Source organism: Stomoxys calcitrans, chromosome 5, assembly GCF_963082655.1.
Source record: "Stomoxys calcitrans chromosome 5, idStoCalc2.1, whole genome shotgun sequence".
NCBI classification, from domain to species: Eukaryota; Metazoa; Arthropoda; class Insecta; order Diptera; family Muscidae; genus Stomoxys; species Stomoxys calcitrans.
Window position 1 is genome coordinate 54,481,231 of NC_081556.1, and position 22,819 is coordinate 54,504,049.

At 38.5% G+C, this 22,819-nt stretch overlaps 1 protein-coding gene across 1 annotated transcript in view; it reads left to right on the top strand.

Moving 5' to 3' along the window:
- Positions 1 to 839: 839 nt before the first annotated feature.
- LOC106090641 (beta-glucuronidase) overlaps positions 840 to 22,819 on the top strand; it is a 108,497-nt gene continuing 86,517 nt past the window's right edge. Inside the window, exon 1 of the mRNA XM_059370270.1 lies at positions 840 to 967. Coding sequence (XP_059226253.1) covers positions 907 to 967 — 61 coding nt within the window. The 5' untranslated portion in view covers positions 840 to 906. The remainder of the gene's footprint in view (positions 968 to 22,819) is intronic.

The following is a 22,819-nucleotide window of genomic DNA, read 5'->3' on the forward strand; positions in this document are numbered from 1 at the left end:
TGAAATAAAACACGAAACGTGCGTGAGCTGTTAAAGCCTGTGTTGCCAAGAAGACAATTAAGAAGAAATACACAATTACTATAAAAATAGTAATTTTCTAATAAATTTTCTTGTCGGAAAAACATTCCAAACAATTTATTTTTTTGCATGTACAATTAAGAGATTTTCCCATTCCTTAATGTTTTCCTTATTTCATAACAAATTTTCGAACACAGTTTAAAGCCGTTTTAAAGTCTGAAGTGCAAATATTTGGAAATGGTGATTATTATTCATTTTCACGAATATTTTTCCGTGTGTGTATAGTTGCTAAACTACGAGCGCAGAAGTTCCTGTGACAAGGCTCATAAATGTCTAGGGAATGCTATCAGCCAAACGGCCACAAACCTGACGACAATCATTGAGCGAATGTCAAGTTTGTCATACGCCACCCATGCACAGTCGAAGCCGTTCTGCATTTATTCATTCGCTCGATTTCTTCAAGAGACCGGAAGGTTTTCGGCCACAAGCACACGCACTCACATCGAGTGTCGAACAGTGCGGCAGTATGAAGTGCTAAGTGAGTGCTGCAAGAGCCATTGTTATTCGTGTTTCTTGTCCAGTAAATTTAGTCACAATTTTGGGTTTAGCGTGTTAATATCGCGAGCCGTGTTGTGTCCATCGCCTTATCGTTTGTTTTGCCGCCAACAAAATTAAGAAAGTATTAATTTCTGAGAATAACAAAGAAATAATTAATCAAACATCAAGGGAGAAGGGGCGGCACTTCTCTAATTTCAAGGTTTAATTTGCACGAATGAGTTCATAGAGCCATACGTAAAGGCCATTCAATGATGCCATTACACAGATGTCCTGCTAAGGTCTCTGTAAATTTTAGTGATTTTAATTCTGTTGTGTGCAGTTGTTTCGTGAATGAAAACAAATTATTGGATGTACTTGAAGATTTACTGGAAGCACATCATAACAATGACTTGTAAGTAAAATAAGCTATGGCAAAGGATTCAAATGAACACAAGACAAATCAGCGATGAATCATTCAAACACATTATTGGAATGTACTGGTATTTCTAAAACTAAACAAATATTCTACAATGCAACATACTAATCTTAATTATTGAATATATTTTAAGTCAATTTTCAACTCGATCATAAATTGATATCATTCTTAAAGGACACCGAATTCTTCGTCGGACGGTACTTGAAGATATAGCATTTATTGGGTTGCGCAAAAAGTAATTGCGGATTTTTTAAAAGAAAGTAAATGCATTTTTAATAAAACTTAGAATGAACTTTAATCAAATATACTTTTTTACACTTTTTTTTCTAAAGCAAGCTAAAAGTAACAGCTGATAACTGACAGAAGAAAGAATGCAATTACAGAGTCACAAGCTGTGAAAAAATTTGTCAACGCCGACTATATGAAAAATCCGCAAATACTTTTTGGGCAACCCAATATTACTTTACATTTCATGGGTTTACTAACATCATCAGTAAGATTAGTGGAAAACTTTCGAGAAACTAATACAAGCCGGTCGAAGTATGCATAAAAATTCTTAAAGATGTATTGGTCGGTGGTGAAGGTAAATGGGCTTAATCGGCCCAGCTTTAAAAATGACTCCCATATAAACTGATTATCCGATTCGACATCTTAAACACCTGCAGGTCCGAATTGTTATCTCACTGGTACAATGTTTTGCATGTTAAGATCTCCTATGGCTTCTAACATCCATGCCAAGTATGGTTCGGACCAGATAAAAGTCCGGTCTCCCGATTTCACTTCTTAAGTGCTTGAAATGTTAAGTTGTTATCCGATTGAGCTAAATGTTATGGTTTCATATCATACTATCGCAACTTCGACTGAGATTCGATGTTTTGAATTCTCTTGTCAATAAATACCAATATGTTCATGACGTCTCATATAAACCTATATTCCGATTGTGCTTCTTGAGCAACTACAGCAAGCAATTCTCATAGAAATAAAAGATGTTACTATGTAGATTTCTTGATATCATCTCTTACTATACTCTTTAAGCTTCTACCCCAGAAAATAAATCTTCCAAAAAAATTGACAAGGGTTGTCGATAGATGCGGTCCAGCCGAACTTACCTGCAAATCATCGTAGTAGTAGTAGAAGTAATGCAAAATTTCAAGCTGCTAGCCTTATTCATTCGAACAGGCGAACATGGCTAGGCTTACAATGTCATAACGATAAAGAATATATATATACTTTATGGGTCTTAGACCAATGTTTCGAAGTGTTTCAAACGGAGTGACAAAGTTAGGTGATGTTTAAGTGGCAGTCTGCCATCAGACTCATTTAGACGTTATCGCCAATTCTTATACCACAGAAACCCGAAAAGGATGCCTTCTTCTTGTTCCTACTGTTGAACATTCCAGATCGCTTTAAAAAGTTCAACAACTAACGACTGTTTAAATAAATAAAAGTGGAACTCCTTCTGATTGCCAGTGCCGGGCACACACAAAGCAGATGTTCTATAGCCTCAGCTTCTGCAAATGTCGTTACTTGCAACCTTCAGTCAGTCGGCATGTTTTCCGATCAGACAATGACCTGTCATGACGGACACAACGACTGCGACATCTGTTCTAGCCAGCGAAAGCAAGCGGCTGACCTCCTCAAGTCTAGATTTGGCCACATCATTTTGGAATGTTCACAACTCCCCCTTTGTGACTATCTATCATTCCTTGCTCCTCGGGCTTCATCCTGAAAACCTAGCTTACATGTCGCTAGAGGCATACCCGCAGATTCCAACTCCCCTGGAATGTGTCAGGCAGTTTCTAGTCTCGCAAGCTTATCTACTTTACAATTCCCTGGGATATCTCCGTGGCCCTGCACCCAGAACAGGTGAATATTGAATTGTTCAGCCATCTCGTTGAGAGATCTGCGACAGTCGAGGACGGTTTTTGAATTCAGAAATACGTTTTCCAGGGATTTAATGGCTGCCTGGCTGTCTGAGAAGATATTTATATCAGTTGTCGTTATGACATTACATCTAAGTCATTCCCTCCATTTTATTCAAAGATCACCGCTAGATATACACTACAGTGGTCGCATAACCTCATGGATATGACCATTCCAAGTTCTTCAGAGTATACCCAGTAAGCCAGTAATCGGCATGTTGTGCGAGCGCACAACAACTATAAGTAACCCCTAAAAAGAAAATTCTAAGTTATGAATTCCGTGCTACTTACAAAATCCTTAATTGTTTCAATACCACTCCCCTATGTTGGTTCATGTCTGGTATTGTGGCTCCACCTAATTGCCGGTATGGTATCTGTTAGACGCGAATGGCGGGCAATGACAAAGGAAATGCTCCAAGGTCTCATCATCTTCCCCGCATGCCCTACACATGCTATCACTTGCCGCACCGATTTTACATAAGTGTGCGAATGACCTCCTTCTTACTTCATTTCAGTAATAGCCTCGTCTTCTCACGATCTGGATCCCCCATAGGATTTTCGCTGTCCTACCGACCGTTTCGCTGTTCCACAATGTAGCATGCCCATTCGTCGCCCACTCCGTTAACTCGGACTGCGTCGACCCGAAAGGCTTCGGGTTAACCAAGTATATTGACGGCAGTCCTCTGGCCTTCACCGGCAAATCGTCTGCTCTTTCATTTCCCCTTACTCCGTTATGGCCCGGCACTCAAACGATGCGGATTTTCCCATCCTCAGAGAAGGCGTTAATCTCCTTCTTACAATGCAAGACTGTTCGCGACCTTACCGTCCTGGTTGTTATTGCCCTTATGGCAATTTAACTGGCGGTAAAGATGTTCACACTCGACGTCCTCTCGTTAGCACCACAACGTTTATATGGCAGCTATATCTGGTTATGAACCGATTTGAACTATTCTTGGCACAGGTGTTGAAGTCATAACAAAACACCTCATGTAAAATTTTAGCTAAATCGGATAATAATTACGCCGTCTAATGGCTCAAGAAGTCAAGATCCCAGATCGGATTATATGGCAACTATATCATTTTATGGACCGAATTGAACCATAATTTACACAGTTGCTGGAAGTCATAACAAAACACGTTGTGCAAAATTTCAGCCAAATCGGATAGGAATTATTCCCTGTAGAGTCTCAAGAAGTCAAGACCCGAGATAGGTTTATATGAGAGCTATATCAGGTTATACACCGATTTGAACCATACTCAGTACAGTTATTGGAAGCCATAATAAAACACCTCATGCAAAATTTCAGCTAAATCGGATAAGAATTGCACCCTCTAACGGCTCAAGAAGTCAAGATTTCAGATCGGTTTTATATGGCAGCTATATCAAAACGTGGACCTATAAAGCCCATTTACAACCTCAACCGACCTACACTAATAAGAAGTATTTGTGCAAAATTTCAAGCGGCTAGCTTTACTCCTTTGAAAGTTAGCGTGCTTTCGACAGACAAACGGACGGGCATGGCTAGTACGACTTAAAATGCCATGACGATCAAAAATATATATACATGATGGGGTATTTGACAAATATTTCGAGGAGTTACAAACAGAATGACGAAATTGGTATACCCCCATCCTATGGTGGAGGGTTTAAAAACGCTCCTAATTATGAGGCTATTTTGCACTTTTAACTACGGTTCACTGTTTTCGTATCCCAAAGTCAGTTTTCTAACTTTCAACGATATTTTGACCTCCGTTTTAGATTTTTGTCTTCAATAACAAGACGGAAAGTTAAGAATTTATTACCCTACCATTTAAAATAAAAAATCCTTAACATGAAGGAAAATATTTTTCACCAAAGGGAATGTTTCCTTAAAAAGTTGATAAATTGATAATCTCTAAATCAAGTTTGCTAATCTTTGGCTCGAATCTTTAAAATTAGAATACCAATTTTTTCAGTGTATGCTGTCTTAACTGTATGCAAGACTCTCAACTGTAGTATTGTACCTTCACTAAGACCGATAGCAGTTTCTGAAAAAGAGAGCCCATGACCAAGACATATCGAACGCATACGAAGAAGAGATGTTTACAACCTATATCACCACTTTGGTACCGGATATTATAAAATAGCTGTGTACTTTTCTTTTCAATGCTAAGAAGGAGAAGAGATATCGTAAAGTACCTATAGTAAGTCACTTTTAGTACCTATAGTAAGAAAATCTTGCAAGATTTTGCAACAGGCAGTGCAAGGGCGAGAGACCCAACCCAGCCTAACGAACGGAGACCCGATGAAGGAACCATTACCGACTTTATGTAGATTCGGAAGACTAGGATAGGATAGGGTGATGAAATCATCACCCATTCCAAGAAGCCCATTTACTGGAGGACCAATGATTGAGGTTATCCAGATAGATCTCCACCGGAGCAAAACAGCTACACACGCTCTGATGAAGAAAATCAGCATGGGCAAGATTCATATTGCCCTCATTCAGAACAGACACAGACGAACTCTCACCATATGTCGTGTGGTAGTACCAATACTAATAACATTTAATACTGGTAACTCCGCTACCTTTGTTAATAGGATTAGGGAGGAGGTTTTAGATGTGACGATATGTTTGGAAAATCTTATCGATGAGTTTCAGGATTGGAGAGTCTCCATGGAGCATTCCTTCTCAGACCTTCATTTGGAACAGCACAGCCAGCGCCGAATACGATAAGCTTCCGGAATAAGTTGAAAACCAACTGGAAAAAATTCGGAAGTCTACTCAGATGAAGACTTGGGCAAGATAATTTAGATTGTCCAAGCATAGAGGAGATTGACGAAAATGTCAACAGGATTACGACTGCACTGGTGGGGTTTTTCGCAGATAAAGGAAATCTTCGAGAAAGAAAATCAAGAAACCAAGAAAAACCCTGGATGACCGGGGAGATTCGCAATATTGGGAACTAGGTCTGCAGACTTTTTAATAGAGGACGTCGTAAAAAAGCGGAAGTTTATTGGGATGTATGATACATACTGCTCAAGGAATACCATAAGATTACCAGAGCGGCAAAACGTGCCTCCTGGAAGCTTTTCTGCGAACAGGTCGATAGCGTTAATGACGCCACCAAGATAAAAAAGTTTCTCTCAAAAACCAAACTGAAACAATAGACCACATGGAAGTGAGAACAGGGACAACGGAGGACATGTTGAAGCTGTTGATGAAACCCCATTTTCCACAGGATACGACGGGATTCACGGAGACACCGCAATCGTGGAATAATGATGTTGATCGAAGGTTTGTAATTACGGAAATTATTGTGAAGGAATCGTTGAGGAGCTTCAAACCATTTAAGCCACCCTGAACTGACGGAATATTTCCGGCGTTACCACAGAAGGAGGCAGATTATTTGGCTCCCGATCTGGCCAATATTTTCACAGCGTGCCTGGGACTTGGATATACTCCTGGCAGGAAGCAAAATTGGTTTTTATACCCCAGCCCGGCAAGGCAAGTTATAAGACACCAATGGCATATAGACCTATAGGCCCTACGTCCTTTCTACTCAAAACCATGGAACGTATTGTGGACACCATGATAAAGTGTAGCACAGCGAACCGCTTAATATACAAACGGCATGTCTATGTCAAGGGAAGATCTTTGAAAACTGCCCTGCACGTGGTTGTGCAGGTAAGGGTAATACAACAGCTTCAGAAAACATATTGTCCAGGGCACTGGAGACTATTCTAGATATACGACCCATAAACATACGGTTTAAATGCGAAACAGCCACTGCGGCTGTGAGACTTAGGACGATGGGAGAATGGATTGAGGATAGGAGCAGCTCATATCATCGCGGTATAATCGTGGCGACGTTGGGAAACCTGGAAGGAAGATAAAAGGTTTCCGATCAGATACCTGAGACGACATTTGAGGTCGAGTCGTCTCAGGCACAGTCTTGGATTGGCGGGACCCTAGAATTGTCATCTGGAAGATCTTGTTACACGGATGGATCAAAGCTAGAAGACAGAGTGGGCCTGGGGCTTTACGTTGAGAACCCAGGGACTTAGATCTGTTTTAGACTGCCTGACCACAATATGGCCCTGCAGGCAGAGATCTGGTCGATCACGGAATGGGTCTTGGAATGTAAAAAGGAGATTAACATCTTTTCTGAGGGTGGCACGATCAGCATCGTTTGGGTGCCGGGCAATAGCGGAGTAACTGAGGATGAGAAAGCAGATGATTTGGCAGTGAAGGCCAGAGAACTGTTGTCAATAAACTTGAATAATCCGAAAATAAATAATCCGACATGGAAACAATTAATATGGACGGATTAATATCCGCACCCTCTTTTCAACCTAACCTAACCTTACCTATTCGACCATTTTAGCAGGTATACAAAATTAATGTCTGACTAGATTTACTGTGGTGCCAGTGTGGTGCTTATAGTTATCCCGTTCGGGGTCGATATCGCCAATATTTTGGTATAGTTTATAATTTTAGTCTACTTCAGTTGTCCAAGGCGACGAGGGGCCATAAAAAAAGGTGTTGACTTATAATCCTGAGACTCCTCTCCCCAATTGCAGGGCAGTGACACAAAATGTGTTCAACTATTTCCAACTCCTTTTCAACTCCAACCCCTTTCACTGTATCCATCACGACGGCAAATGCCTAACATTGCAATGAGCTATATCTTAGTCTGAACCGATTTTTACCAATTTTCTTCGATATTGTGGTAGGCGTCGAGGAAAACTTTGATCAGTAAATGCGATTACAGTGGCTCTAGATACAATATTTCTCGAAATCGGACGAACATATATATGGGAGCTATATCTAAATCTGGACCTATTTCGACCAAATTCTATAGATATTATGGTTGTCGTCGAGGAAAGCGATGTACAAAATTTTGGGAAGATTGGTCAATAAATGCGCTTGCAGTACATTTAGGAGTGAAAATCGGGCTATATATATATGAGAGTTATATCTAAATCAAAACCGATTTCTATAAGACTCACCATTATCGTTCCTGCCAAATCAGTCGATAGAATCGGTTAACAAATGACCACATTATTGCAATATTAGTCCAAATCGAACGAACATATATATGAGAGCTATATACAAATCTGTGCCGATTTGTTTCAATTTCAATAGGGTTCGTCTCTTGGCTAAAAAATTGCTGTACCAACTTTGAAAATGATTGGATGACAATTGCGACTGTAGTTTGTACACAAATTAACATGGACAGACGGACAGAAAGTAATTCTGAGTCGATCGCTATATTTATCAATGGGTCTATCTCTCTTCCTTCTGAATGTCACAAACAAATGCACTAAGTTATAATTCTCTGTACCACTGTAATGGCGTAGGTTATAAATGGTCAATGCAATGAAAAATATAAGTTCCTAAATAATTTCTTTTAATAACGAACCTAAAATTAGGATGACGATATGTATGTATGCATACACGTCAAGATGCAAACAAAACTTTAATTAGCTTTTAATTAAGGTAAAAAAGTTTTTGGGCTATCCATTACTCTTCCCTTAAAAGCTCAAGTTGGTTTTTTTTACTTATCACTTGTTTGAATAGAAATACTTGCAATTCATTTGTATCAAGAAGCCGTTTGATTTCCATCAAGAATGTCAATTGTTGCCTACACGTCCTTTCTCACAAAACACCAATGGTGAGTCGCATTAGCCACTCTGTTAATAACAAATAAAAGTGCGTGGGCGACATGTTTTCCCCATCGTTAACTACTATAGGCAAAATAATCTAACCAAAAACCTCTCAAAGATATGTATGTGTACATGTGTTTTCTATATTTTAATCGCACAAAGGCATATAATTCAATATTCATTTGTTTAGCTGACAGTAGTATTTATAATCATGAAGCTCTTGAATAATGTTAATGTGATTTTGAAGCAATAACAAGAAGTTTGATTTTCATACCTTATCAATAATTTTGATAAAACAAACAAAACACGCTATGGAATATAAAACCACTTTCCCGAATTAAATAAAACCAGTAAGGAAGGGCAAAAGTCGGGCGGTGCCGACTGTATAATACCCTACACCTACCCTATAAGTACAATGTGGGACCTATATCCAATTCCGAGCCAATTTTGATAGACCTCGGCGAGAAAATATGTTCAAACTGTAAAAACTACGGTTGACAAATGACAACTTTATGGCAAATAACCCAAAATCTGACGAACATATATATGGGAACTATATCTAATTCTGAACCGATTCCGAGCAAACTTATCAGATAATGTGGTAGTCGTCCAGAAAAGCGTTGTGCAAAATTTTGGCACGATTGGCCAATAAATGCGCTTGCAGTGGCTCTTAAAGTGAAAATCAGGCGATATACATATATGACAGCTGTATCTAAATTTAAGCCGATTTCTATGAAATTCACCAGTAATACTAAGAGTCATAAGAAAATCCTTCCTGCTAAATTTCGTCAGAATCGGATAACAAATGATCACTTTTTTGCTATATTTCTCAAAATCAGACGAACATATATATGAGAGCTATATCTGAATCTGAACCGATTTCAAGCAAACTCCTCAGATACTGTGCCAATCGTCGAGGAAAGCGTTTTGCAAAATGCTGGCAAGATGGATCAATAAATTCGCTTGCTGTGACTCTAAAAGTTAAAATCGGGCGATATATACATATGAGAGCTATATCTAAATCTGAACCGATTTCCATGAAATTCACCAATAATGTTGAGAGTCAAGAGAAAACCCCTCCTGCCGAATTTCGATTGGTTAACAAATGACCATTTTATTGCAATATTACTGGAAATCGGACGAACATATATATGGGAGCTATATATAAATCTGAACCGATTTTGACCAAACTCTATGTATTGGGTTGCCCAAAAAGTAATTGCGGATTTTTTAAAAGAAAGTAAATGTATTTTTAATAATACTTAGAATGAACTTTAATCAAATGTACTTTTTTACACTTTTTTTCTAAAGCAAGCTTAAAGTAACAGCAGATAACTGACAGAAGAAAGAATGCAATTACAGATATATATATATATATATATATATATATATATATATATATATATATATATATATATATATATATATATATATATATATATATATATATATATATATATATATATATATATATATATATATATATATATATATATATATATATATATATGAGAGCTTTATCTAAATCTGAACCAATTTTCTTGAAATTCGCCAGTAATGTCGAGAGTCGTAAAAAAATCCAACCTGCAAACAATGAGAATCGGTTAACAAATGACCATTTTATTGCATTTTTACTGAAAATCGGACGGATATATATGGGAGCTATATCCAGATCTGAACCGATTTTTTCCAATTTCAATAGGCTTCGTCTCTAGGCCGATCGAATGAAAACTGCGACCTGTGCTTTGTACACAAATTAACATGGACAGACGGACAGACAGACGGACGTACAGACAGACAAACGGACATAGCTAAATCGAATCAAAAAGTGAGTCTGAGTCGATTGGCATACTCATCAATGGGTCTATCTCTTTTCCTTTTGGGTGTTACAATCAAATTCACTAAGTTATAATACCCTGTACCACAGTAGTGGTGTAGGGTATAAATATTCCTACCAGAAGCAAGTTAATAGAATTTTCTACGATAGATGTTGATACTGCTACTACAGATAAACAAATATATTAAGTAAAAGCTCAAAGACCGGGCCGAATTTTGAGAACCCGCTACAATCTATTCTGCTAAAAGTTTCTCCTAATGGAATTAGTTGTAAGGTGGTGAGCTAAGATGTGCCACGAGTTCGCATACAAAACGATAAAAACACAGGATGCGGCGTCGGGTTAAAAGCCCATCACTCGGAAAGCCTGAAGAAATTACTTAAAAACAAGTAAAAGCGTACTAAGATCGGCCACGCCGAATCTTGGGAACCCACCACCATGGATACGGCTAAAAATGTATACAAAATTATTTTGGGTGAAGGGCATAATTTTATTCTGCATACCAAACTTCCGTCAAACCAGCAAAAATGAAAGCTTCTAGGAACCGAAAAAGGGAGATCGAGAGACCGGCTTACAAGGGAGCTATATCAGGTTATAGATTGGTTTTGACCGTATCAGGCACAGATGTTGAAATCCATAACCAAACACTACATGCTCAATTCCAGCCAAATCGGATGAAAATTGCGGCTTCCGGGAGCTCAAGAAGTCACATCGGGAGATCGGTTTATATGGTAAATCTGAACCGATATGGCCCATATGAAATCCCCGACGACCTACATCGATATTAAGTATCTATACAATATTTCAAGCGGTTAGCTTTACGCGTTTGATAGCTATCGTGATTTCGACAAACGAACGGACATGGCTAGATCGACTCAGTACGTCGAGATGGTCAATAATATATATGCTTTATGGGGTCTTAGACGAATATTTCGAGGTGTTACAAACGGAATGACTAGGTTAGAATACCCCCATCCTATGGTGGTGGGTATAAATAGCGAAAAAGAGAAAAAACGGATGGAATGTCTGAACTCTTTATAAAGAGGGTAGACTTTACTGCCATACAGAAAGTGCGATGGCTCGGGAAAGGCTCCACAACAACACCGAGTGGTGATGCTCTATGTTACAGTTGCCACGAGACAAGTCATGAATTTGGCTGTGGATTTGTGGTTAGTCGAAGAATGAAATACCTTATCTCCAGATTTACTCCGATGGATGAGGGCTAGCCACAATCCACATAAAGGAAAAATTCTTCAACTTCAGCCACTCCGTACTTGGGATCTGGAAGCCTCCCCCATAAAAACCCATGGTTCGACTAAGAATGTCGAAATGCTACTGAAGCCAAAATGCGGCATATAGAGTAATATATGCAATCAGTAGCAACGCGCCAGATGAAGGAGAGCTATCGGGAAAAAAGAAGAGGGAAGAAACGTCTATTCAGCAGAAGGAAAAAGGAAATGGAAAGACGTGAGTGTGAGGGAATATACGGGAATTGAGATGTCAGAATAAAATCCGAAATTGAGATGTCAGAATGAAATCCGGAAATTCTACCAAAGAATTTAACATCAAACTTATGGCTTTGGTGCAGGAAATCCTCATGGAAGGACGCAAGCGTAATTAATATGACCTGCACTGGGGTTTCAGTTGTAGCGCAACAGAGAATTTGCACCTTGTCGTCAAGATTTCAATCACCAATCCCTTTATAAATCGTAGTCCAATTCCGACACGGCATTATTTTTATAGGAAATAACTATAGTTAGACTTTCTTCTTTAGATTTGCTTGTATCTAATGCCATTAAGAGTTTCCCATCCCATGATCGGTCTATATGGCAGCTATATCCAAATCTGGACCGATCTGAGCCAAATTGAAGAAGAATGTTGAAGGGCCTAACACAATTCACTGTCCCAAATTTTGGCGCATCTGAGAATAAATGCACCTTTTATGGGCCCAAAACCTTAAATCGAGAGATCGGTCTATATGGCAGCTATATGCAAATCTTAATCGATCTAGGCCAAATTGCAGAAATATGTCGAGGGGCTTAACTTAACGTACTGTCCCAAATTTCGACGGCATTGGACAATAAATGCGCCTTTTATGGGCACAAAACCTTAACTCGAGAGATCGGTCTATATGGCAGCTATATTCAAATCTAGACCGATCTGGGCCAAATTGAAGAAGGATTTCGAAGGGCCTAACAAAACTCCCTGTCCCAAATGTTGGCAAAATCAGATAATAAATGTGGCTTTTATGGGTCTAAAACTCTAAATCAGCGGATCGGTTTATATGATGGCTATATCCAAATCTGGACCGATCTGAGCCAAATTCACGAAGGATGTCGAAGGGTCTAACACAACTCACTGTTCCAAACTAAGACCCTAATTCGACGGATCGGTCTATATGGGGGCTATATCAGGATATAGTCCATCTTCGAATTTAACCTGCTTATGGACAAAAAAAGACTCTGTGCAAAGTTTCAGCTCAATATCTCTATTTTTAAAGACTGTAGCGTGATTTCAACAGACCGGCGGACGGACATGGTCGTCTTATATTTTCACGGTGATCAAGAATATGTATACTTTATAGGATCGGAAAAGGATATTTCGATGTGTTGCAAACGGAATGACACTTCTTACTTTTTGCTAATACCAATATATCTCTACCCTGGAATGTTTCATTCTAATGTACTCTTTGAGTTCAAAGTAATATATCTCCTTTTAAACCATGATCTAGATAGATTTGACATAATATTCATGTTGGGCCAATTTCCGTCCACCCCAGATAAGTGGCCAGGTCTACCAGGATCCCTCCGTCTTTGTTATAAATTTCTGTCTTCATCAATCTTTATAATGATCAATACATCGGCATCGTGGAATATCAAACAAATTTTGTAAATTTCTAACAAATTCTTGACTCTGCAAACCATTTGAGTGAAAATCGCACTATACTACTGTATATATGGGAGTTCTATGCTCATCTGAACCGATTTTAATAAAATGAGCAGAGATGTGCAGATATTTAATAAAACCATCGTTACCAAATTTTGTGAAGATTGTTGTAGCTACTACGGCCTTGTAAGTGTAAATCGGGCGATACATATATATGGGAGCTATATCTAAATCTGAAGCGGGGTAAAAAACTACTCCATACCATTTCGTGTAAATCGCTTAAATATTGGGGCAACTACGAGAATAAAAGTGAAAGTCGAGCTATATATATATATATATATATATATATATATATATATATATATGCATATGGGAGCTATATCTAACTCTAAACCGATTTTTACCCAAACTCGTAGCGCTTGAAGAGCAAAAAAAGAAATATTAAATTCGCACTACAAATGAAGATTTGGAAACCTGAATAATTTCTCGAAATGCTGAGGTGACCAACTTTGCGTTATGTCTATCCGTTCTCAAATGGCTTATCTTTAATAGTGATTTTCGTTTCTATTCCACTGTGCGTTCGGCGTCATACGCGGATATGCTAACCTCTATGCCACAATGGCTTCCAACTGTGCCAGGTATGGAATGAACAGGTCCATAACATGATGTAGCTTCCATATAAACCGAGCCCCCGAAATGATTTCTTGAGCATATAGACGGCGTAATTCTTAACCGTTTTGGCAGAAATTTTGCACGTGATGTTATTTCGTATTTTTGGAGATTTTTTCTTAATAAATCATAATTAAGGTATTCATTGTTTATTTCTTTTGTTTTGGCCACCTCGCAAATGCGTGATTATTTCAAGGTCATAGACATATGGAAAAGCCAGAAAATTTTAACAAATATTTAAGCTGTTAGCCTATGTTCCCATTCGGGATACATAAATTACTGTCAAAAAAAAAAATAGAAATTTTCTTACCCAACCACCCTTGGCGACACGCAAATGATTGTTTTGGGACGTACCTCATCGCTTTGTTGGTCAGGGTGTAAACACAAAACAAGTGTCATAAACCGTACGTGTTGCTACAACAAGCAATTCACAATTCAATGAACTTCTGCCATCAGTCTACAAATAAATAAAGATTAGCTCAAAATACACCTTTTGTTTGACAGGGGGTCTGACCGTGGGACGGCATACAATTAGTCCTCATATCAAATAAATTATGAATGTCTTGAGAGTCACTGTTTATGATAATGTCAACAGTGGGATTTAGATATTACAATGGTCTTTTATTATATTTACAAATAGGACATTATCAGATAAATATGCAAGTGTATCTAAATGGTGATTTTTTTGAGGTTAGGATTTTCATGCATTAGTATTTGACAGATCACGTGGGATTTCAGACATGGTGTCAAAGAGAAAGATGCTCAGTATGCTTTGACATTTCATCATGAATAGACTTACTAACGAGCAACGCTTGCAAATCATTGAATTTTATTACCAAAATCAGTGTTCGGTTCGAAATGTGTTCAAATTTTGACAAATTTTGTTCAGCGATGAGGCTCATTTCTGGTTGAATGGCTACGTAAATAAGCAAAATTGCCGCATTTGGAGTGAAGAGCAACCAGAAGCCGTTCAAGAGCTGCCCATGCATCCCGAAAAATGCACTGTTTGGTGTGGTTTGTACGCTGGTGGAATCATTGGACTGTATTTTTTCAAAGATGCTGTTGGACGCAACGTTACGGTGAATGAACACATTTCGAACCGAACACTGATTTTGGTAATAAAATTCAATGATTTGCAAGCGTTGCTCGTTAGTAAGTCTATTCATGATGAAATGTCAAAGCATACTGAGCATCTTTCTCTTTGACACCATGTCTGAAATCCCACGTGATCTGTCAAATACTAATGCATGAAAATCCTAACCTCAAAAAAATCACCCTTTATTACCAAAGGTAGGTTAACTTAACTGAAATTAAACTCGACTAGACAAAATTTATTCTTCGTTCAATATTTAGGGTGAATTGAAGATTTTTGGTTTTTTACAACAATTGAGCAAAACATGTTTCTTTAATTTTAAGAAAACAAGTAAGAGAAGGAAACGTCAGGCTGGACTTATTTTATGATGCGCCACATCTATCCTAACAACAGCAGTTTTTGTCTGCTGAAAATGGGAAAGCAAACATGACTGCTACGCTAGCAAACAAGTAACTGTAGTTTTTGGCAAACTTTTGCTCTGCTGTTTTAACAACAACATCTGCTAAAATATTTCAACCCATATTACTGCTGAACTGCCAAACAATATTTGCTACAATAGCAAATAAATTGTTCGGCTATTGGAACATGCACAGTTTGTTGTTTGAACAAGCTTTAAAAAACTTACTAACTTTAATTAATTTGCTATGACAGAACATTTGTTCCACTAGCCGAACGTAGAATAGCATTCCAAACGGCTCCATCTTTTGTGCTTATTCTAAAATCTCTGACACCAAGTTTCGAGGTGTCTCCCACCACTTGATCTTTCCATCGGTCTTTTGCCGGTTTGCCTTCAAAAGATTGCTTTGCTGGAGCTTCTTCATCCATTCTGACAACAGGACCTATCCAACGCAGCGTGATTCATACGACGCCTTTATTCTCCATTAACGCAAACTGATCTATGTATATATTTTGCGAATAATATTTCTCTCAAATACTCCAAGCACTGCCTCAACTGCTTTCACAAGTACCCATGCCTCAGAACCATATAATAAGACGTAGTGCATTATATATAACTTTTAATTATTTTTTACAATTTCGGCCGGGCCGAATCTTATATACCCTCCACCATGGATCGCATTCGTCGAGTTCTATGCGCGGTATCTCTTTTTAGGCAAACAAAGAATATTGAATAACAACTGTTATGCTATTGAAACTATATCAAGTTATAGTCCGATTCGGACCATAAATGAATGCTGAACATTGTAAATCAGCATAAATGAATGCTGAACATTGTAATATTTCAGTTCATTCGGGTAAGAATTGCGACCTGTAGGGGCTCACGAAGCAAAATCGGGAGATCGGTTTATATGGGAGCTGTATCAAGCTATAGATCGATCCAGACCAAATTAGACACGTATGTTGAAGATCATGAGAGAAGCCGTTGTATAAAATGTATGCCAAATCGGAAGAGAATTGCGCCCTTTAGAGGCTCAAGAAGTCAAGATCGCTGATCGGTTTATGTGGCAGCTATATCAAGTTATGTACCGATTTGCGCCATACATGCAAAATTTAAGCCACATCGGATGAGAATTGCGCGCTCTATTGGCTCAAGAAGTCAAGATCCAAGATCGGTTTGTATGGCAGCTATACGAACCGATTTGAATCATACTTAACACAGTTGTTGGAAATGATACCAAAATACTACATGCAAAATTTCAAATTGGATGAGAATTGCGCCATCTAGAGGCTCAAGAAGTCAAGATCCCAGATCGGTTTATATGGCAGCTATATAAAAACATAGACCGATTTTGCCCATTTACAATCCCAACCGACCTACACTAATAATAAATATTTGTGCAAAATTTCAAGAGCCTAGCTTTACTCCTTCGAAAGTTAGCGTGCTTTCGGCAGACAGACGGACAGACATGGTCAGATCGAATGAAAACGATATGACGATCAAGAATATATATAAAGGGTGATTTTTTTGAGGTTAGGATTTTCATGCATTAGTATTTGACAGATCACGTGGGATTTCAGACATGGTGTCAAAGAGAAAGATGCTCAGTATGCTTTGACATTTCATCATGAATAGACTTATTAACGAGCAACGCTTGCAAATCATTGAATTTTATTACCAAAATCAGTGTTCATTCACCGTAACGTTGCGTCCAACAGCATCTTTGAAAAAATACGGTCCAATGATTCCACCAGCGTACAAACCACACCAAACAGTGCATTTTTCGGGATGCATGGGCAGTTCTTGAACGGCTTCTGGTTGCTCTTCACTCCAAATGCGGCAATTTTGCTTATTTACGTAGCCATTCAACCAGAAATGAGCCTCATCGCTGAACGGTGAATGAACACATTTCGAACCGAACACTGATTTTGGTAATAAAATTCAATGATTTGCAAGCGTTGCTCGTTAGTTAGTCTATTCATGATGAAATGTCAAAGCATACTGAGCATCTTTCTCTTTGACACCATGTCTGAAATCCCACGTGATCTGTCAAATACTAATGCATGAAAATCCTAACCTCAAAAAAATCACCCTTTACTTTATGGGGTCTCAGACACATATTTCTAGGTGTAACAAACAGAATGACGAAATTAGTATACCCCCATCCTATGGTGGAGGCTATAAAAATAGATATATTGAGCTGAATCTTGGCACAGATTCTTTTTTGTGCATAAGCAGGTTAATTTCGAAGATGAGCTATATCAGACTATAGCTTGATATAGCCCCCATATAGACCGATACGCAGATTTAAGGTTTTAGGCCCATAAAAGCCACATTTATTATCCGATTTTGGTAAAATTTGAAACAATTAGTTGTGTTAGGCCCTTCGATATTATTCTTCAATTTCGCCCAGATCGGTCCAGATTTGGCTATAGCTGCCATATAGACCGATCTCTCGATTTAAAGCTTTTGGCCCACAAAAGGCTTATTTATTGTCCAATGTCGCCGAAATTTGGAAGAGTGAGTTGTGTTAGGCTTTCCGACATTCGTGTCGTATATGGTTCAGATCGGTTTATATTTACATATATTTACATATATATTTACATATAACAATATTTTGTTATACACAATTTAACAATGACTTGTTAGTGTTTGGTCCAAAACGGAACACATTTCGATATAGCTGCTATGGGACATAAGATATGAATTTTTCACCGAATTTTGACGAAAGGTGGTTCACGTATATACCCGAGGTGGTGGGTATCCAAAGTTCGGCCGGGCCGAACTTAACGCCTTTTTAATTGTTTTTTCATTTTCATTTATTATTTGTAAGATTCGTTCCCCAATTCTTTTATTTAAGCCCCATATCGTTTATTATCGGGTTATGAATCCGTTGATGGGAATTGAAGGAGGGTTGAGCGCTAGAAACTTGACTTTATATAGCCATTTCAGGTGCTTACCATACTTACTATTTACAGCTTTTACATGTGGACAGAGCAAATATTTACCCTACTGCCATATGTCGTACCCTTCATTTGAATATCATATTCCCAACATTGTTATAGCCACATTTTAATGTAGAGGTGGCGATCCTCGTCATGCTCCTGTAGGTGAGCAAGCTCGTTCCGATCCAAAGTAACGATAGCCGCCGGAACAGGGTGGCCAATTGGTTATTTAAAGGTGCCAATTACTCGCCTTGTCATATCGAGCATGAGAGGCACTCAGTATTTGAGCAAGAGCCGGTGCCGCCCTGCCTCTCACTGCGACTCTCCGCTCGATTGTCCTCGACTGTCGTTGCAGCTACTCCGAATGGAGCATTCCACAATCCGCAAACATTGGACGCTCGCAGCAAACCATGAGCACCACACAGATTGGAGCTCAATGTTCCAGCCCCATGCCGGGATAAGGAGGACTCTCAGTCATTTGTTAAATATTTGAATGTAACGTTCGTACTCTTCTTCTAATTTAGACCCATATTTTTCTAAATCCTTGAATTTGAGCCCCATATTGTCATAGTAAGGCTACATGTCCGTTGGTGCCTTTTGGGGAAAAAAACTCTAAAATATGAACCCATATTTCAAAGTAAGGTTCGTACTCTACTTGTTAAACCCTCATTGTCATGATAGGTGCTTAAAGGAAAAATGATGACCTCCTAAACTCTTTACGTCATATTTTTATGTCAGATTCGTTCTGCCTTCCTTTTGAGACCCCATATTACCACATTGCGCTACATGTCGCTTTGGGTTGTACAGTGGCAGGGCAATCCTTCACACAGCCCCTTCTGATATTGTAATAAAGGGTGATTGTTAAGCTATTATTTTTTTCGGCAACACTGGTTGAAGCGACTTCCGCACGTTTCGTGTTCTGTTTCACTTTCAAACATCTTCAGTTTTGTCTAAAATTTAACCATGAATCGTCTTACAAACGAACAACGATTGCAAATTATTGAATTTTATTATCAAAATCCGTGCTCTGTTAAGAAAATTCATCGCGCGCTCATTTGTTCTCTCATGTGTTCAGGGACGAAGCTCATTTTTGACTCAATGGGTACGTAAATAAGCAGAATTGCAGATTGTAAAGATCAGCCAGAAGCATTGCAAGTGCTACCAAAGCATACAGAACAAGTCACAATTTGGTGCGATTTATGGACCGTACTTCTTTAAAGATTATGCGAATCGTAACGCAACTGTGAATGGTGAGCGCTATCGTGAGATGATATCCAACTTGAATTGCATGACATGTGGTTTCAACAATACGGTGCCACATGCCACACAGCCAACATATGAGAGGCGAGTTCGGTGAACATTTCACGTTCAGGACCGGTCAATTTGCCGCCTTGATCGTGCGATTTAACACCTTTAGACCATATTTTTTAGAGCTATAGCTGGTAGAGCCATAGCACCTACTGCTGGTATAGCTGCCATATAAGCCGATCTTAGATTTTGACTTCTTGAGCCGCTAGAGGGCGCAATTCCCATCCGATTTGGCTGTTGATTTGCACGTGCTGTTTTGGTATCACTTCCAAACACTGTATTAAGTACGGTTTAAATCGGTTAATAGCCTGGTATAGCTGCCATATAAACCGATCTTGGATCTTGACTTCTTGAGCTTCTAGAGGACGCAATTATTATCCGATTTGGCAAAAATTTTACATGAGGTGTTTTGTTATGACTTTCAACAACTGTGCTAAGAATAGTTCAAATCGATCCATAACCTGATATAGCTGCCATATAAACCAATCTGGGGTTTTGACTTCTTGACCCACTAGAGGACGCAATTATTATCCGATTTAGCTGAAATATTGCATGAGGTGTTTTGTTATAAATTTCAACAACTGTGCTAAGAATAGTTCAAATCGGTCCATAACCTGATATAGCTGCCATATAAACCGATATGGGATCTTGATTTCTTGAGCCTCTAAAGGCCGCAAGTATTATCCGATTTGGCTGAAATTTTATACAACGGCTTCTATCATGACCTTTAACATACGTATCGAATATGACATGAATCGGTTTATAGCCTAATATAGCTCCCCTATAAACCGATCTCCCAATTTTACTTCTTCAGCCCATATAGTACGCAATTCTTACTAGATTTGGCTGAAATTTTACACAATGACTTCTACTATGGTCTCCAATATTCTGTTCAACTATGGTCCGAAATGAACCATAACTTGATATTGTTCCAATAATATAGCAATTCTATTCTTTTATCCTTTGTTTGCCTAAAAAGAGATACCGTGGCAAGAGCTCGACAAATGCGATCCATGATGGAGGGTATATAAGATTCGCCCCGGCCGAACATAGCACGCTTTTACTTGTTATTTCTTAAAAAATTCTTTTTATTTGAATTTTGGTTTTCAAAAATTTTAGGATCTGGCGTACAGAACAAATTTTCGAAATCGAATAGAGAACTTTAGTGACATGCCAAGAAGCAATAGACTTTAAAGGATCACAGATAATTCGCAAAGATTTTTTAAAATTTTTTTTTTGATGGTCTAGGCTACTATGCGAAGGCCTAATGAGATCTATTTATATTTAACCTATACCGAAAGATGTCCGTCCTATTAGTCCTTTATGCTAAAGGCTCAAGAGAGATTGAAAGAAACATATCTTAAGGGAAAGATTCCAAGTCTTCTTAGAGTGTTCCCTTGCTGTAAGGAATATACAATTGTTGATATTTAAGATGCTTTCAATAATGTAAAATCGACGTCAATCAGGATGTAGGTGGCGAGCCGAATTTTGTTCTTTTCAGCAGGAAATACAGGTTTCCCACAGTGGGCAACTCTGGAAAAAATGCCTGGGCTTTTTGCTGGACAGGAAATTTAATTCCAAAATTAACATTTTGAGCAAGATAGGCAAGAAAGAGCAAGATAGGCAAGAAAGGCAACTCTAGCCCTATACACCAGTCGTTGGAAAAAGTATAGTAGAAACCATGTATCATGCACTAGGTGTATACTACAGTTGTTAGGCCTTTAATGCTAAATGGTGTTGCTCAGTAGACCAAACGATAAAAAATTGACACTCTGTATCTCACCCTGTGTTAAAGATAATGAAGCCTATGTCCTCCTCTACAAATGTCTAGAACATTTTTACCGCTAAGATCAAGAGGTAAGCAGTTGTGGACTTATTTCCGGGTTTTTCGCCGTTTTGTCTGTGTGTCGTGGTCTGATGAATGGCGCTTCAAAAGTCCACCTACTGTTCAATACTTAGCTTAGGGAACATTCGACTGAGAACGACATCTTTTGGACTCGGGTGAGGACGCACTGAGTACGACACCGCCTGATACACTTTACATCTACACCTAATGCCTTATATACTGATGGCTTGTACTGTAATTCTGTAACTTATTACGAAACAAAGGACTGCAAAAACTGATTCTTTGGTGACTATTTTTGCTGAACCCACATGTTGTTGTATTTCAAGTCTACTGAAGAGCGAGACACTGAAGACAGAGTAAAACGCACAAGTTGCAATTGAGTTGATAATTTTGAAAAACAACCCCCATTCCGTTGGTTATATTTTTATTTCGAATTCATAGCCACCACAGTGAGATATGAGAAATAACTCACTGCACTCTGAGTCATATGAAAGCGTCTCGCTGTCATTTTCAAACGATGTGTCGTTGTGGTGTCTGTCTCGTATAAAAAAATTATGCGCGCGTGAGTGTGTTTACCCCAAATCAACCCCGTTGACTCGGAACGAATTTCGTACTACGAAAGCAGACGGCAAGAAAAATAATTTGTCTGCATTGTACAACGTGCATTCGCTGAAATATGAGTCCATCTCCTTTTGCATTTACTCATCTTGTTATCTTCGTGTATTGTTATCTGTTTAACTCAGTTCTCAATTGCCTCATACAATGTTGTATTTTTAAATGAAGAGTTCAGTTCTTGAAATACTCTATGGCTGTTAGTGTTTCTTGAAAGCAGATATGATTGGTCTTATGCAGACTTTTGTAACGAACATCGTTTAGTTAAATTTTTCGACAAAAACGACATGCAATTATTCTCTAATTCCTAGTTAACCCCGGCACGGGATAGCTGTGAGCACTACACAGGCTGGAACATTAAGGTCCGATCTGTGTGGTGTTCATTGCTGTCACGAGAAGCTTAGGGTAAGTTAGCCACCTTCACATAAAAATGTGGCTACAACAATTTTTAGTTAACAAAAATCGTTATGATTTTTCTTTTTGGCAACTATAGACAAAAAAAAAACGGAAAGGCGAAAGAGGAATCGACAAAAATAATAAATAATTCTTCTCATAGCCTGAAATTCTTCTTTTATTAATTTAAGAACATCACAAATCTAATTATCAATCAATAATAATCAATATCGATTTATTCCTATACAACTTTTGCGGCCATTTTTTTCATA